General features: G+C 32.0%; 2 protein-coding genes across 3 annotated transcripts; one reads left to right on the top strand and one right to left on the bottom strand.

Moving 5' to 3' along the window:
- Positions 1 to 6,729: 6,729 nt before the first annotated feature.
- On the top strand, positions 6,730 to 8,652 carry LOC123690874 (probable RNA-binding protein 18). Of its 2 annotated transcripts, none has more exons than XM_045634975.1 (4): positions 6,730 to 6,956; positions 7,184 to 7,273; positions 7,930 to 8,136; positions 8,363 to 8,652. In XM_045634975.1, the coding sequence occupies exons 1-4, from the start codon at positions 6,942 to 6,944 to the stop codon at positions 8,627 to 8,629; spliced, it is 579 nt and encodes a 192-aa protein (XP_045490931.1). In that variant the 5' UTR covers positions 6,730 to 6,941; the 3' UTR covers positions 8,630 to 8,652. The 2 variants fall into 2 exon arrangements, with proteins under 2 accessions (XP_045490931.1, XP_045490930.1); XM_045634974.1 differs by having other exon boundaries at positions 8,360 to 8,652.
- Positions 8,653 to 10,881: 2,229 nt separating this feature from the next.
- LOC123690868 (RNA polymerase I-specific transcription initiation factor RRN3) lies at positions 10,882 to 17,913 on the bottom strand. The gene is made up of 7 exons (XM_045634968.1): positions 16,977 to 17,913; positions 16,691 to 16,790; positions 15,699 to 15,851; positions 13,500 to 13,712; positions 12,798 to 13,159; positions 12,293 to 12,515; positions 10,882 to 11,589 (listed from the first exon to the last, which is right to left on the bottom strand). The coding sequence occupies exons 1-7, from the start codon at positions 17,386 to 17,388 to the stop codon at positions 11,385 to 11,387; spliced, it is 1,668 nt and encodes a 555-aa protein (XP_045490924.1). The 5' UTR covers positions 17,389 to 17,913; the 3' UTR covers positions 10,882 to 11,384.
- Between the last annotated feature and the right edge of the window lie 1,261 nt (positions 17,914 to 19,174).

The following is a 19,174-nucleotide window of genomic DNA, read 5'->3' as shown; positions in this document are numbered from 1 at the left end:
AAGTTACAATAAGTAATTATTTCGTTTTTAACTAGAGTTTATGATCATTTGCTAGACAGGACAATAGGCATGACGACAGTATCCATAAATGATCGTATTAGTGTTTTTAAGGGAAAATGTATAATAAATAAGTTCAATATAGTGACTTAAAAATCTTAAAAACACTAAGATTATTGAGATTATCAATAAAATAAAACATTGAAATTCTGCATTTGGCCATCTTGACTAAAACACGCGTGACGTCACGCTTAAGTAAACAACTCACGTCAGATGTATTTTGTTGTTATGAATATGTTGAGAATACGCATTTCTATTTATTTTCTATTGTTTCACGTATGTTTTATCGACTCAGAACAGAAATATAATTGCGAATTCACGAATACGTGGTTTCGGGGTTCTCCGCACCAACTTTATACAATCATTTCTTATTATTTTCTCGCTTGAAATAATTACTAACACATTTTTGAGCATTATTTTAATGTGGATTATCACTGCAATACTGCACACCACTTATAAACTTTGAAATTCGTTTCTATAACACATATTAAATAAATATTTTTTTAATTTTCTTCGCAATGCATACAAATAATTACGTATTTACTAAAGAGTGACGTCACGCTTACGCCATGACACCTCCGAGCTGTTTTGGCACAGTTGATAAATATTTTTTGAAAAATGGCTTTTATCTTCGTTAAATTTAAGTATATTACCGAAATATAGGGTTTTTCTTGTATAGTAAACGTATACACACATTATGGAAGAGGATTTCAAAATCTTTCGTCATGCCTATTATTAAGCTACTACATGCCAAAAAAACCCAATTCTAACTTTAGTTTTATTTCAAAAGCAAAATATTCTTAGGTAACGTTCTGGACCAAAAAACGTGCCTAAGTTACTATTTTTCACTATTTCATATAAAATCGGGGTTTAAAATTAAATTCAAAAGCGTTTTTAGTAAAATTTAATTAATCTATTAATCTAATAAACCAACAATTACCCAAAAAACTGAAAAAAATATTCAGTAGCATATTTTGAGAGGTGGTACCAATTGAAAAAAAAGTGCCCTTATATATTTCCATGCTACCGTGCATGCTACTTGGCTACGCACTATACAGGGTGTCCCAAAAAGTAGTGATGAACGGAAGCTGGGAGGTAGAGGACCTAGAGGGCTATCCGAATCACCCCCATGTATGTTATGCGATTTTTCGTATTTTCGGAGTTATGACATTTTTTTCAATTTTTCATCTATCACTGAGTACGATGATATTTTCACTCATGGTGACGTCAATTATTGCGCTAGATGCTTGATTTTTATTTGGGTGCTAAGCTGAAAGATGGCCGATTCAGTATGGTAACTTTTACTATCGTTAGATCTTCGAATGGAATAAAAAAAAAGAGTTAAATGCCAAGAAAGATAAAATTACCCAGTATGTTCACAACTTCAAGGGCCCATAAAAAAATAAAATAGCATAAAAAAGTTTTCCATTTGGCTTTTAAAAACTTGCTCTATCTATCACGTAGCTACCCTAAAAATTTCATTTTATTATTCAGAAATCAGAAGGCTTCAATCGAAAAATTGAAATCTAAATGTGGTAAGTGCAAAAATTGAATTAACGTGATGATCATTAAAACCAATAAATAGGTGTCTAATTACCAGAAATTTTTAAAATAACCCCGCTGTTGCTCAATGAAAGTGCGACATCACCATAAAAAGTTGTCTTTTAAATGTTTGAATGCCCTTTTATCATTAATGGTTTCTTCTGCTACTATGAATTTCCGGGTTATTTCGTCCAAATTGTGGCATTCTCTCAAGTAGCCGAGGTCTTCTTAGTATCACCATTGAAACAAATCAATGGGGTTTAGGTCGAGGGACCGTGGAGGCCAGGCTTTAAGGCAGGCGTCACCGGCGCATGCGCAGGCTGCAACGACCAATCCATCTTTCAGGGTATCTTTGCCCTTTAACCTGGCCTCCACGGTCCACGGACATAAACCCTATTGATTTTTTCCGTGGGGATACTACAAAGACGAGAGACTGCCACAATTTGGACGAAATAACCCGGAAATTCATAGTAGCAAAAGAAACCATAAAAAATGATAAAAGGCATTCAGAAATTTAAAAGACAACTTTTTACGGTGATGTAGCACTTGCATTGAGCAACAGGGGGGTCATTTTAAAAATTTCTGGTAATTTAACACCTTGTTATTGGTTTTAATTTGTTTTTATTATTCATCATGTTAATTCAATTTTTGCACTTACCACATTTAGATTTCAATTTTTCGATTGAAGCTTTCTGAATAATAAAATGAAATTTTCAGGGTAGCTACCTGATAGATAGAGCAAGTTTTTAAAAGCAAAACGGAAAACTTTTTTATGTGATTTTATTTTTTTACGGGCTCTTGAAGTTGTGAACATACTGGATAATTTTATCTTTCTTAGCATTTAATTCTTTTTTTTATTCCATTCAAACACTAACGATAGTAAATGTTACCATACTGAATTGGCCTATCTTTCAGCTTAGCAAACAATAAAAAATCAAGTATTTAGCGCAATAATTGACGTCACCATGAGTGAAAATATCATCGTACTCGGCGATAGGTGAAAAATTGAAAAAAACGTCATAACTCCGAAAATACGAAAAATCGCATAACATACATGGGGGTGATTCGGATAGCCCTCTAGGTCCTCTACCTCCCAGCTTCCGTTCATCACTACTTTTTGGGACACCCTGTATAATATTATTATCTGTAGGTGTATCATAGAGATTTGAAAAATAAAGATAATACATACCTAAGAGCAATTAACCTATAGAGTTCTTATATTAAGACAGAACAAAATACATATTTTCTAATCTACTTACTCTTAGTCAATAACAGCATAAGCCAGATTGAGATAGCGATAGAGTATCTGCACTGTCTTCAAACGTAGCGCGCCGGCAGTCAGTTTGTTTTCCAACCAGCTGGTGGGCTCAGTGCGTCAAGTGTTTTTAACGAAATATTTAGAAAATATAAAGTGTACAGTGTTTCTTTTTATTTGTCAGTGTGCTAAAATAACTATTGTATGTTTAGCAACCGGCTATCATTAGTCGAATGGGAGTTTTGGATAAAAACAATATAAAAATATCTTTCCATCGGTAAGTGATTTTCAGCAAATTGATAAATATTTATGTTTTAAACCTATTTGAAGGTTTTATCAAGCGCTTTTTTGTAATTTTATGTTGTAACTGTAACATTTACCCACTTTATGGGGTTGTGGAATATAAAATAATGAAATAATTTTTAAAAAACGTCACAATAATATCACGTTTGGCATTTTGTTTACCACCGTAGTGTTGTAACACATCTAGCGTATATTATCGATTTATGACAAAAAATCTATTTCATATTAACGTTGATTTATTTATTTTGTTTCATAAATCAGATTTATATGTAGTTGTTGTTGCAAATAATAGATGTAATTTTTTTACCGCAGGAAAATAAAACATACCACGTGGTTGTTTTATTTGCACTATGTGTTTTGGTTTTCGTTTGTTGTTTATTAATTTCTCTTTCAGATTATTAATAAATTCATTTTGTTTTAGATTTCCAGAGCTAAATAAAAAATGGGTATAAAACGTGAGACATGAGTTGATTGGACGCCGCCACAATTTGCAATATTGTGTTCACTGCATTTCGAGCCTACTTGTTATCAAGATGGATACTCTAGAAGAATTGTGCAATCTTACGCTTACGTTTTTTTTTGTTCCTGTAGATAATAAATACATTTGATTAAAGAGAGTGAATTTTTATTTTGAAATTTTTTACACATAAGTTACCTACTTTAAATGTGTAACTATGTGAAAATTAAACGGTTGATTAAATGACAGTTCTCATAGATGAGAAACTACTATTGAAATACATACTTAATATACATGCGTTTTCAAAGAAAAACCCGCATAGTTCCCATTCCTGTTGGATTTACGGGATCAAAAGTAATTTTTCCAAATTTCATTGTAATCGGTTTAGTAGTATTCGCGTGAACGAGTAACAAACATCCATCCTCACAAACTTTCGATTTATTAGTAGGATGTTAGGAAAATGTTTTCATTAAGACTGTCCTTTTATTAACTTGTTAAAATGCTGCATGATTCCTTCATGCTGACTGTGCCTTTCTCCTCACTCCTTTAACTTTATCATCATTTCCTTCTTTATTTTAAATTACATTTCAAGTTTTAAAATTTCTTTTATAATGTACTAACTTTCCGCCCGCGTTTTTAAAGAAAATCCTGCACAGTTCCCGTTCACGTGGGATTTCCGGGATAAAACCTAACCTATGTGTGTATGTACAAAATTTCATTGTAATCGGTTCCGCAGTGAAAGAGTAACATCCCTTCTCACATAATTTCGCATTTATTATATACGTAGGATTAAACAAATAATGTATTCAACTGAAATTAATTATAAGTTTTGTTTTTTTTATTATTTATTATTTCACGAAACCGTAAATGCAAAATACATTCACGATTTTATCGATTGAAGCACATCCCATCACTATCACCTTCTATCTATCTAAATACGTACCTATAGTAAAAATGGTGCCATGCTAAGAGCAATTAACCTATAGAGTACTTGTATCGAGCGTATACAATTTACATATATTTGTTTCTCTCTATCTAAAGAAAACGTCGTATGAAAGAATGAGACAGCTATAGACAACAAGCTACGTTTCAACATAGTCATGGCACCATTTTTACTATAGGTACGTATTTAGATAGATAGAAGGTGATAGTGATGGGATGTGCTTCAATCGATAAAATCGTGAATGTATTTTGCATTTACGGTTTCGTGAAATAATAAATAATAAAAAAACAAAACTTATAATTAATTTCAGTTGAATACATTATTTGTTTAATCCTACGTATATAATAAATGCGAAATTATGTGAGAAGGGATGTTACTCTTTCACTGCGGAACCGATTACAATGAAATTTTGTACATACACACATAGGTTAGGTTTTATCCCGGAAATCCCACGTGAACGGGAACTGTGCAGGATTTTCTTTAAAAACGCGGGCGGAAAGTTAGTACATTATAAAAGAAATTTTAAAACTTGAAATGTAATTTAAAATAAAGAAGGAAATGATGATAAAGTTAAAGGAGTGAGGAGAAAGGCACAGTCAGCATGAAGGAATCATGCAGCATTTTAACAAGTTAATAAAAGGACAGTCTTAATGAAAACATTTTCCTAACATCCTACTAATAAATCGAAAGTTTGTGAGGATGGATGTTTGTTACTCTTTCACGCGAATACTACTAAACCGATTACAATGAAATTTGGAAAAATTACTTTTGATCCCGTAAATCCAACAGGAATGGGAACTATGCGGGTTTTTCTTTGAAAACGCATGTATATTAAGTATGTATTTCAATAGTAGTTTCTCATCTATGAGAACTGTCATTTAATCAACCGTTTAATTTTCACATAGTTACACATTTAAAGTAGGTAACTTATGTGTAAAAAATTTCAAAATAAAAATTCACTCTCTTTAATCAAATGTATTTATTATCTACAGGAACAAAAAAAAAACGTAAGCGTAAGATTGCACAATTCTTCTAGAGTATCCATCTTGATAACACGTAGGCTCGAAATGCAGTGAACACAATATTGCAAATTGTGGCGGCGTCCAATCAACTCATGTCTCACGTTTTATACCCATTTTTTATTTAGCTCTGGAAATCTAAAACAAAATGAATTTATTAATAATCTGAAAGAGAAATTAATAAACAACAAACGAAAACTAAAACACATAGGGCAAATAAAACAACCACGTGGTATGTTTTATTTTCCTGCGGTAAAAAATTTACATCTATTATTTGCAACAACAACTACATTTAAATCTGATTTATGAAACAAAATAAATAAATCAACGTTAATATGAAATAGATTTTTTGTCATAAATCGATAATATACGCTAGATGTGTTACAACACTACGGTGGTAAACAAAATGCCAAACGTGATATTATTGTGACGTTTTTTAAAAATTATTTCATTATTTTATATTCCACAACCCCATAAAGTGGGTAAATGTTACAGTTACAACATAAAATTACAAAAAAGCGCTTGATAAAACCTTCAAATAGGTTTAAAACATAAATATTTATCAATTTGCTGAAAATCACTTACCGATGGAAAGATATTTTTACATTGTTTTTATCCAAAACTCCCATTCGACTAGTGATAGCCGGTTGCTAAACATGCAATAGTTATTTTAGCACACTGACAAATAAAAAGAAACACTGTACACTTTATATTTTCTAAATATTTCGTTAAAAACACTTGACGCACTGAGCCCACCAGCTGGTTGGAAAACAAACTGACTGCCGGCGCGCTACGTTTGAAGACAGTGCAGATACTCTATCGCTATCTCAATCTGGCTTATGCTGTTATTGACTAAGAGTAAGTAGATTAGAAAATATGTATTTTGTTCTGTCTTAATATAAGAACTCTATAGGTTAATTGCTCTTAGGTGCCATGACTATGTTGAAACGTAGCTTGTTGTCTATAGCTGTCTCATTCTTTCATACGACGTTTTCTTTAGATAGAGAGAGACAAATATATGTAAATTGTATACGCTCGATACAAGTACTCTATAGGTTAATTGCTCTTAGATACATACTCTATGTCCTATGATCATGGCTGTCTCCACAGCTGTCTCGTTGATGATTTTGACATTTGAACAATAAAAAATTGATTCAATTTTGTTTGTGAATCGTGTTAAACGTAAATGTTTTAAAATCACAAAATGTTGTTTGCGTGACGAACGTTTAACCGTAAAAATAAATCTAATATATGTAATGGAAAGTTTGGAATTCAGGCAAATTTATTTATGACTGCTTATTTCTTCAGCGATTGTTCTAGATAACTTCGTAGATTCTGAGAAAAATCCTCCATATAAACTTAAAAATGGAAAATACAACGGTAATAATATTTACTTTTACATTGTTATGCTATTGTGCGATACTTAATATTATAAAAATTTAACAAGTTTACACTTGAGCTAGAATAGCATATTATTTTTTCTAATTTAGCTTTTTAACAATAAACAATGCCAAATTCATAATATAATATTGGCAAAATATGAAATTGACCCTTTACCCTACTAAATTCTTTTTAACTTTAAATTAGTATGAATCTTTTTCTTACAGATACCTCTGCATTTAGATCCTGTCAAGCCAATGGATGTGTGTGATAAGAGGCTCTGGATTGGCAATTTGGACACCAGAGTTAATGAGTATGTTTTAATTAACAAGATATCAACTAATGTTTTATGAATGAATGAAAACGCTTTAATATTGCTTGTAAAATAAATAGGACATAAAACAAAGACAAGACTTAACTTTTATCAAAGTTATGGGCACAGGGCAAGTAGATTATAAATACAAATCTATGTGAATATATTGAACATTACATACAATTATATAAATTAACACGATCTTTATTCCTGTAAATTACTAGTTGCCAATTATTTATTAAAGTAAAAATTGCTTTCACTGTAATGTCTAATGAGTATTTGAAAATCAGGTGAAACAGGTAGAATAAAATGGAAAAACATAAAATTACTTTCTAATTAAATTTGATTTTCAAAACATTTTAATTTAGTTTATTTGTATTTTTGATTGAATGCGCTCATCTCAGGAACTACTGGTGTGATTTGAAAAATTATTTCGGTGTCAGATAGCCCATTTGTCAAGGAAGGCTAAAGGCTGCAGATATCATCATGTAAAGACCAACAGGAGCAGAGCACTGAGCAATGCGGGTAAAGCCGCAGGGCAAAGCTAGTTTATGATACATCATAACATTTAATATATTAAATTATTAATTAAGCATATATGTATAATATAATAAAATGGTAAACATTTTACTAAACAATACCCACTTTACTTACCGGTATCAACTACTGAAAATGGTCCGCGTGTACGGCAATATCGAGAAGTTCGACATGCTGTTCCACCGCAGTGGGCCGAACGCGGGGCAGCCAAGAGGCTTCGCGTTTGTTACCTACAAGTTGAGACAAGATGCGATACAAGCAATGAACTCATTGAACGGCCAGATGCTGGGCAATAAACGGATGTGCGTGAAGTTTGCTAAGAATGCAGCGGTGAGTTTGCTTGTACAGTTTTTTTTTACAGTTAACTAATGAATAACTATGATGAGAAAATAAATATTGATATTTCATTGATTAAGGAATGACTTATTGATCTTTTGTATTTTTTTTAACTATCGGTAGGTCAAATAGTCTAATTTCCTGATTGTGATTTAACAAGTATGAACAAAATTGTAAATTAGAAGTAAATTGCCTAAAATTGAATAAACATAATCAGCAGGAGGAGGACAAACCAAAGCCAGAACTCGGAATATCAGCGCTAACAGCAGCGAAACCGGAGTTGAAGCTGAGCAAGAAAACAGTAATACAGTCAATAGAAGCTAAACTGAAAATGATGGAAAACATGAAAGCAGGCGATGATTTCGTTATTAATAAATTAGCGGCACACGAAGCGCCGATCATAACACAATATCAGTCAAAAAACCATCAGCCAAATAAAACCCTAACATCATTTAAAAGAAGGCATCCATACCATAAAAAGAGATAAAAAAAATATTTTTTTTACATGTACTTATACATTTTAAAGCTACTTTGACTTAGCCAATGTTGCAACTTTACGCCTTTAAATGTATTTTAAATTACATATACAATCAGTAATTTAAATTCAACAAATTTGTAAAATTCAGCGAATTTTTTAGGATTAATTTATAGAAGTTTAAAGATTTTTTTTAGGATTAGTTAGAGTAAGTTAAATGTTGTGTCTTTTTTTAACTTTTAAGTAATAACAAGCCTTGTGTTCATTAGAATTGTAATCTCAATTAGAAATTTTTTGCACGTGAAGTTACCAGTATTAATATATATTTTTTCAAATACTCATTTGTGTTTTTGGTATTAGCATTGACAGCTATTAAAAAATATTGAAGATAAGAAATATAATTATAATGAAAAGATATGGACTCTGTGATATTGTTGATCTTAAAAGGTCAAAATTGCAAAATTAGTATTCATTACCCACAAATAATCTTTTTTTTAGTACCTTCAAAATGTGTGTGGTACTGTAATCATAACAAATAACTTAGTACTTGTTATAATTGAAGCATTGGGAGCAACAAGGGCGTTCGGTACCCAAAGTCCGTTTTGATGTTATTACATCAAAAAATGCACAGAGCCATCTAGTTTCGTATCCCGAAAACTTGTTTAGATCAGCCGCTTTTTGATGGCGTGAGAATCAATAATGTCAAAGGTGGCACTACGCCCTTATTGCATAGATATATCAAAAGTGCGTTTAAATTCGAACACTTTACGACCTGTCTGCAGTTTGTAAAAACTTATTGTGTAAAAAATGATTGAAACGAGTGATTCAAGTGACTTAAGATCAGATGCTGACCAGAGCGAACATGAGCCCCTCAAAAAAAGGGGAAGAAAGAAGGTGAAGAATGAAAACATGTGAAAAAAAAACGTGCCGAAAGTTAGAGAAGTTTTGGTGAAGAATATACATCAGCTCAAGGAAGGAAGATACCTAGAAAAGTTTGTTAACATATTACCACGTGTTGTTCCAAAAAAATGCACAGAGAAGATTTTTTTGTAACTTTTGAAACATAGGTGACAATGCGCAGCAAGATACCCTCATAATGTCGTGTTTAGAAAAAGTGTTAAAGTTGAGAGAAAATGTTGGGCCTGATAAGTTGAAACTTTCAATGGAAATACTTTTTAACAATAGACGGATTAAAGATAAACATTTGCAGAAAGGAAATTACTGTCGCTACTAAAAATCTCGGAAAAACGGCCAAAGTCCATTTTGATGAATCTGATTAAAACCACGAAAGTCAGAAAAAATGATTAAGTTGAATATTTGAACGGTGGTTGTAATAAATACACATTAACTTACATTTCTTATTTTATTTTCAACGCAAAATCAATAGCAAAATTAACGTCCTATCTGTTTTACCAGTTGGGTGCAACAAGGGCGGATAACACAAGTTGAAAAAAATTGATTTTATGATATTTCTGATTTTTTCTAAATAATCATAATACCTTCATCTTTTTGCTAAATCATGGGTCTAAGAAATTATACAGTAAATGTAAGTCAAATTATAAGTATTAAAATAATGTAAGGCATTACAACTTTCATTATCATTTTTCTCGAAACTCTATTTTAGAACATACGCCCTTGTTGCACCCAATGCTTCAATTATTTGTTAAACTTTTAAGTGTAACTTCTTGCACAAATGTTGTAACTGCTTAGATATTTTTCTTTACTAAGATCAGTATTAAATATTTTTTAAGGCGAACTATAGTTTTGTATTTTTTTTTCGGAATTATTGTCTTGTGTATTTGGTCAGTTATATTATAAATAAAAATATAAAATAATATCGCATACAGAATTAAATTATGGTCAGCCTTATGTAATACCATGGACCCAATATACTAATACTTAATTAATTTTAAACTTTTATTTATGGTAATTGTTCATGAGCAGTTGATTATTTAGGCATTTTAATTTATTCTTGTCTTCTATATTAAATTATATTCACTAACGGCTTTACTAATAAAAAGTTAAACAATGGATAAATTTCAACCATTTTCTACCATTGCTGTGTCCTGCTCTTGTTCACATGAAACGTCAATCATAAAAACAAGACAGGTTATTGCAATAACTAATCCACTACATAGCGAATGGGTAACATTTTATTAGTAAGACTGTTAGAAAGTTAAGAATATATTTTAAAAAATAGAGACTTGTTCCAAAAAATTGAAATTATCACAAATAAGGTATGGGAGTGAAATAAAAAACCTATATTAATAATTATGTAGTTTTATTCCTCTACATATTTTTCAATTAACTGAAACAATATTAATTTACTGGTAATAAAAAGCACTGGAAAATAGTGATTTGTACCAATATTATAGGATAGGATAAAAAGCATTTAGGCATATAACATAAAGTTAAAGGTTATAAATATCTTCTCATATAAACACATATTCAGTATTAATTTAATATACTGTTATTCATATAAAATTGAAAAGTTAATTATTAAGAATAAAGATTAAATATTTACAATTTTATTCTTAACAACCAAAATTTTTATTTATCAGACTTTTTAACGACTTAAGAGCTGCATGTACTTTTTACGCTGGTATTATTTAATTGTTATAATAATTTCATTCAAGAAATTAATATTTACTGTTTTATAAATAAATACGACCCTGCTTCATAAAGTCAAATTAAAACAAAGACACTAATTTTCAATAACAATAATAATTTCTCATAAAGTAAACACGCAGCTCCATAACACAATAAATTACATTAAAATAGATTCACTGGTTTTAAAACCGGGCGATATACAGTTAGATAGCGAACTTGCTAATCTTTGCGAAGGGCTTGGTATTAAATAATCGTCGTCTTCAGCTTCCAATTTCCTCTTTAAACTTGTATACTGGTTTTCGTCGTCACCATCTTTCAAGTCTTTATATTCTATGCAGAGCGGCCATATTGTTTTACCAGATCTGGAAATAAACCCAAAAAATTAAAAAAAATTGATGAACATTATAACATCTATTTTTGTAATAATAAAAGATTTTATGTAAATAAAATTATTTGGTGAGGCCTTTTATTGCTTTCTTTCTTTATATTTAGATATTTAACTTTATGCGTGGCCTTAACCTTGTCTGCCACAAAAATAATATGAAATGAAGATAAGATATAACGTTGACACAAATTGATAAAAAATGGTACCGGTAGATAATAAACAATAACATGGAACATTCTTTTTGTTTGTAAATTAGGTAAGTCTCATGTCCCATAGCAGATAAATTTCGCACTTTAAGAGACTAGCAGATTTGTTATTTTGTATGGCCTATCCACCTGATAACCTGATATATTGTAAATAAGTTTACCAGAAATCAACAATGTTAAGAGGTTGACAATTGAAGGGCTGATATCTGTTTTAACATTAAAATTCTATAATGTTAATCTCCAATTCACTGTTATGCTAAGAAAAGCACTCATTAAATACAACACAGCTAGCTTTTACGCCCTACATGATTACATACTACCTACACTATAAAACAAAGTCTGTCTATATGTTCAATTCATCAATGCATCAATTTTTATTTTGTTTTAGTGACATCCTCAAGAAAATTTTAGTTAATTTGTTACGTTTTTACAACAAAACTGGCCAAGACAGAAATAAAATAAACACAAACTTACACAGGCAATGTATAAGGGTCATACGGGAACCATTCGTCAAACACCACAGCACTATGCAGGGAGTATCTTGTGTTCTTCTCAATTATCGCCTGGCAGTAGACAACCTGGTGGGACCTGGTGACTGACGTGAATGCTCTGGTCACTTGTGGGGGACATGTGCGGAGTGGGTTTAACGGACAGGTCACGAGGCGTGGTAGGTTGAGGGACTCTACAAAGTTGTAGCCTGAAAGAGAAATGATAATTACTAACATTGTTCAATGGTTATAGTTTTGTGTCGTTAATAAATTAATGAAATTGCAATTTTTTATTAACGAAACTCTTACAAAACTTAATTTAAACTAATTAAAGCTACTTTAACTGTGTTTTTTTAAGTAGGTTATATTATTCGAATTGTAATATATTTGAGGTGAAAATTCATTTTTAACATAACACAACTATAAACGTAATTGGAACTTTTTCTATGACATTCATTTATTTTAAGGATAAACATTGTCACTTTACTTACTTTCTTTAGTCATAAACAGGTGATGATTCTTGAACGCCACGAGATAGAAAATAGCATGGCATATAGCGTGAAACGCACCATGAATCTTCGTATTATCGTTCACCGAAGTCTCTTGAGTCGCAGTTATATATCCATGGCACCAATCCGCCATGGTCTTCAAGTGGTGTATTAACCTCGTGTTCGGAACCCTCACGCATCTAGCTAGAAGCCCTGCTAAGTGACTTGCTGCTGTTTTTCGTGTAGTTAGGGCTCCGGGGCCCAAGCCGTGGAGCCCAGCCGCTATCGTCCAGAGGTTGTTGAATATTCTATCTGCACATTGCTGGCTTATTGATATTGTGTATAGTAGGAGGAATTGGACATGCCTGGAAGTAAATATAATGTTATTGGTAATTTTGGAATCTTTTTATATTTAAAACAGTGAAAATGAAAAAATATTTTATTATAATTTCTTTAAATAATTATAATTGACTGATATAATAATATTTGTCAATAAATAAGAAATTACTAATTAATGGTGGTCTGAACTCTTATTGAACAAGATGTTGAAATATATAAATTATAAATAAATATAAATATAAATAAATATAAATAAATTATATATATAAATTTTATAGTTTTCTAGTTTAAACATACATTTTTCATATAGAACAATTAATAAAGAACCGAACTATTATTTACTTGCATATAAAATAGCTAACATACCTGATACCATAAGTAGGAAGGATGACCCTCTCAAACACATTACACAACACATGAAGCAAGGTTTCTCTTTCATCTTCGAGCCACCGCAGAACCTCCAACATACCGTAATCCAAGGTCACACTGGTCTCATCTTTGTCGTCAATTTCCATATCAAATATAGTCTCTTGCGGCTTCATGGCTCGGCCAGCCACGATGACGTCCATTTCTATTAATCTAAAAGAAAATTTAAAGAAATAATTAACTTTATTGTTGCAAAACTTAAATGGTGAAGCACTAGCAACTTAAGGTGTTTTTAAACATCTTTAACATTGTTTCCATAAAAAAAGAGCGTGTGTGCAAGCACACATGTCAGAAGTGAAACTTCTTTGCCGAGATTCAAAGATACCAATGTCGTCGCCTTACTCCATGACGTGACGGTAGCACCTGCCATGAGGGGCCTTGAAATTTTACTTGCAACACGCCTAAAGAAGTCCCGCTTCCAAAAAAATTCATGTTCATGTTACATGAATACTTGCATTGTGTATGATTTAGCTATGGTGGCTCATAGTTCTTTAATTAAAATTAAGAAGATTTGTGTGTTTATTGTCTTTAAAACACTATTTTTATATGTGGCAATCACCCATAAGACCATGGGCATCATAAGTATGTTGCCAACCTTTGAAAAAAGGTGTATAGACGTATGTTCTTGGTCTCAAATTTATAAAAATACTTACCAAGCAAATGCCTTGCCTTTCCTTATCCTTTTTCGTTAGACATTTTTGGATGAGCTTCTGCTAGAAAATTCCATGGGGCTTCATCCAAAAAGAGGTCTTTGTTTATAATTAGGATCAAACACCATATTTCTTTCTGGTATTCATGGGAACTTCCTTATTAGGAAGTATTGTGGCATGATAAAATAAATTTGAAAACTGCATTATGCCTTTTCCTTATGCAACCAGCTTTAAAACCAGTACACATCTTTAGGTTTCAACACACGCTAGTATAGTTTATATTTAATCTATTTCTACTCTATATTTCTGGTCTTTTCATTTACAATTTACTCTGTATCTGTTTACAGAAATTGTATAGTCTGTGGACAAAAAAGTCAAGCAGTGTCCACATATTGTGTATTTTTATAAACAATACAATACAGATAATATTTCAAATGTTTATATTTTTCAAGTAGTAACCTCTCAAGTAGTTTAGATATTGTAAAATGAATGCTCAATTTAATAAGCATTTATTTTATTTAAAAGATTGAGCAACAAAGTTGTATCAATATGTCTTGGAGTTACTGTCAACATGCTGACAACACTGCATATTGCAGAGTTATTAATGAATGTTGAAATGTTCTGCCCAAGGAGCGTCATCATTTTAACAAGGTCTTCAGCAAATTTGTTGATCAACTGTTTGTTGCTCTGCAAATGTTTACTATGAATATGAAGCTTTAAAAGTAATATACAGTTGATTTTCTTAGCGTTATTCATCAGTCAGAAATCATATACTATGTGCTTTTGTGTATATGTCGTGGTCATATCGTAGATTTGCTCATTTCATGAAATGGCCAATTTAGTTTGGCCAGATCGTTAAATCGTCAACGTTTCACGATTTGGTCATCCACATTTGGCCAGATCGTCGATCTGGCCAAACGTGGATGGCCATTTCACGAAATGCGACCATTTTTGTTTCTTTTTTAAAAAGCGATTCGCTTCGCGTTCGCGTTGTTTTTTAAAGTCTAACCTAACCTAACTGTTTTCTATTGAAAAAACCATGCGCTTCTGGTATTCGCCGGCGCTACCGCGGCACTTACTTACATGACAATAAACAAGGTCTTAAAATATTCTGAATTTTTTAATGTTTTATGGACTCTCTAAGATATTTTATACGATCTGGCCAAATGTCGATGACCAAATCGTGAAACGTTGACGATTTAACGATCTGATCAAACTATGTTGGCCATTTCATGAACTGAGCAAATCTACGATATGACCACGACATAATATGCAGAAATACACAAAAACATAAATTCAATATTTACCAAACATAGTAGGTAAAAGAAATTGCATTCCTGCAGTTTAGTCATAAACAGTTGAATATCTTTTGATGATTCAACTATATTAAATGCAGGTTTACCATATTTACTGATAAATTGCACTTCATCACTTACCATAGCACAATGAATAAAGGAATAAGTATCAATTATGAATTATATTCACTTACCTTTGAACAATAGTAGTCATAATCTGTTCTGTTAATGACGGTATGTATTTGCTAATCCAGATTAAGTTATGTATGTATACTCTGTTGACAACACACCCAAATTTATAGTATGGGAAATTTTCTATTATTATTTGCATTAGAACAGTGCTGGTCCTGAAAAATACATTCTTGTTTTAATTTAGTTCTTCAATTCTGTTAGAATGTGTCAATATTTTTACTAATAAGCCTTACGGCCGGTTCACACTTGTCTCCGTTTTACTGTTCCGTTTTATCGTGTACGTTTTTTTTTCGTCGATGGCGTATGTAGTTGTATGAGCGTCATCACACATGGCACAGTATACTGTATACAGTAAAAAATATCGTTCCGTAAAAAAATTACATTCCGTTTTGTCATCGAATACTGGACGACGGAACAGTAAAAATATATAGATACATAGAATTTTAACGGATAGGTCCTGTGTGCGTGAAGAGCGGTGTGTGCGGGGTGTAGAAGGGGGAGTGATGCGACAGGTTTTGACTCACATTTTCTATTGTACATTCAAAAAGAACGCGCGTGTGCATTGTGTGTAATAATTATTAAAAACATTGATTTGTAGAATAACGGCGCTATACTGCGAGAGATTTCTATTCACCCATCAGATCCAGTAATGACGGATCCGTTGAACGTTATATGGTGCCTATGTGTGAACAGAACATACATTTATGACGTACTTATCCGTTAAAAACGTACAAGTAAAACGGACTCCCATGTGTGAACGGACCGTTATTTTGTTTCAAGGTTTACCTAAGTAAAACATAGACCTAGTAACATACCAAGACTTGATAGATTTTATTTCAATGTATAAACAGCATATGACAATATGACATATTTGCAAATATAATAATCTGATATGATTTTCATTTTGAATTGACTATTTTATAATTTATTGATAGAATTATATAATTCAATAAACTTATAAATTATTGCATAATATTATTATATCCATACTTACATAGGCATGACAGCCACAATTTGTGCAATCAATGTGTGTATGTTCGACCATCTCAATATCAGTTCTTGTGGTGGACTATCTTCCCAATTACCACATTCAGCTAAAAAAGAAAAACTTAATTAAAATTATGCAATAATCAAACATTCTTAGTTCTTTGAAAATTTATCATAATAGAACAAACCATAATATTATGATTTTATTTAAAATAATATTAAGGAAAAGGGACGGAAGGAGGTGGGAGGACCTAGGGACATATGGTAAAGGTAATAAACAATGGATATTGTACCTTTGAACAATTTAACTAATGATGCCATCACTTGAGGACAATGATAGGTGTGGGCAGTAACTAAGCTTAGTATAAATCTGGTAAATACTTCAACAAGTTCAGGATCTCGATTTGCCCATTCTATATTACATAGAATATCTATGAAAAGTTTTAAATCTCGCTCCAAATACACTATACACGAGAGGCAGTCTTCAAATAACACCCTAAAGTTATTATCAGTCATATTCTGACCATCCTTTAGAATTTGTAAAACCTCATTGAAGGGCCCAGTTTTCCCGTTTTGTATATAATCTATAATCACATTTCGGATTTGGTTCTTCTTAAAACTAAGTTTCGTAAGTGTCAAAGCAGCTTGGCGGTCTAATGTTTTTCGCATCAAAGATGCTGCAGATTTTCGGGCTGCGACTGCCATCGTGATCAATTTTAAATACTTATTATATAAATCACTTTTTTAAGTCAGATGATATAGTCTTAAGAAAAGCAATAACTTCTGGTTGCCGCAGCAGCTCAGCTTTTTTATGGTTTAAAACTTCGCGAAGGACGTTACTGCTATCTTCTATGGCAGGAATGCTGAGTGGATTCTGTTCAAAGCTAGTGCTTGGTTTACTATACACTACACAGGACTCGGTGGATTCACTGCTCCGTTTATCTTTTAAATACGATTGCAATCTTTCTAAAACCACTTTATTCTCAGTTTCTTTTTTTTCGGCACTATAACCTTCTTTAGACATTTCCCTTAGATATTATTACATCTTGTCGGTTTCTATATAATTCACAATGACGTGAGGAATGATTAACTTAACGAAATGAAATATTATGCAATATTTAATAAAATAAATCCTTTCGCTGTAGAATATTGAAAACACAACACGTGCTAAACTTTATATGCGCGTAAATTTTCGAGCGCCACATTGACCACATTTGACTTAAATATTTGACATTTAGTTTGACATAACGTTGACGTCATTAAACCAATCATAAAAGGCCCTACTCACGGTTCAACACAACCCACAATCTGCTGACACAATTTGTTGAAGTCGCGATTGAGCGTTCTCTACTCACGATTCATCCAACCCTCAATCTGCTGATACAATTTCATTCCGCGATTGCTTGCCACAACGTGTGCACGTCACGTTGATGCCTGGCCTGATGCTAAACCTCAACGCAATAATACGCATTATTAATGGATATACTAATTTATGAAATATAAGATAATTATCTTTGTAAAGCTTGTATTTTTTCCAATTTTATTGATAGATTTCAAGGGCTATAAAGTATAAACGGCTATAAAATATAAACATCTTCCTCAAATATGTAAAAATGTCTTTCCCGCGTTTATCTCAAAACCGCCATTTTGCGATTACTGCGCAGCGCGATTGAGCCGAGATTAGAGCAATCACAATACTCACGTTTCAACACGCACACAATCTGCTGAGACAATTTGTCGGGTTGCTTCAGCGCCGATCCAATACGCAACATGTTGGGTTACGCCCCCAACGTGCCCTCAACTATACTATTCACGACACAATCTGTCAGCTCACTGCAGATTGTGTCAACAGATTGTTACTGAAATTGAATCGTGAGTAGGCTACTTTAAACCAATGACTAATTATTGCATTAAACCATTAAACAGATGATTGTTTTGACAATTATTTTTACTTCTGATCACAGATAAACTATCTCACGACCAAATGTGTGAAAAAATCACAGGAAAAAATATATGGGTGCCTGACAAGAAGCTTATATCTAATTACACTGGAGATTTCGGTATGAACATTGACGTGTAACAAGAAAATATTGCCCAGTTCATGTTTTTTATCACTTTCACACCTAACTTGGTATTGCCACTGTTAATACGAAGTTTTCCCAAGGCTACTATGTATGCTGTAATATTCTGTGCAAAAGGTTAGTTTTTGTACATGAGTTTGTTGATAAATTGCCAATAACGTCATTCAGAAGCATTGTTGGATGAGACAATTATTATTTATGCTAAATAAACTAAGTATCTGAACCAAACCATATCTCCCTGATTATGGGTAGTCACCATAATAAAATTGTAGCAACTCTCACTTTGTCAATATGGCATGTGTGTTCAAAAAATTGCGTCGCTTCGAATATTTAAGTTAATATTGTTGCTTATTTAATGAATATTTTCCGAATATAAAGAATGCATTGTATTGTGCAAAATTGCAGAAGTG

The sequence above is a fragment of the Colias croceus genome, chromosome 4 (genome assembly GCF_905220415.1).
Source record: "Colias croceus chromosome 4, ilColCroc2.1".
In the NCBI taxonomy this organism is placed as follows: Eukaryota; Metazoa; Arthropoda; class Insecta; order Lepidoptera; family Pieridae; genus Colias; species Colias croceus.
The sequence above is the reverse complement of the archived record's forward strand: the minus strand, read 5'-3'. Positions and strand labels throughout refer to the sequence as shown.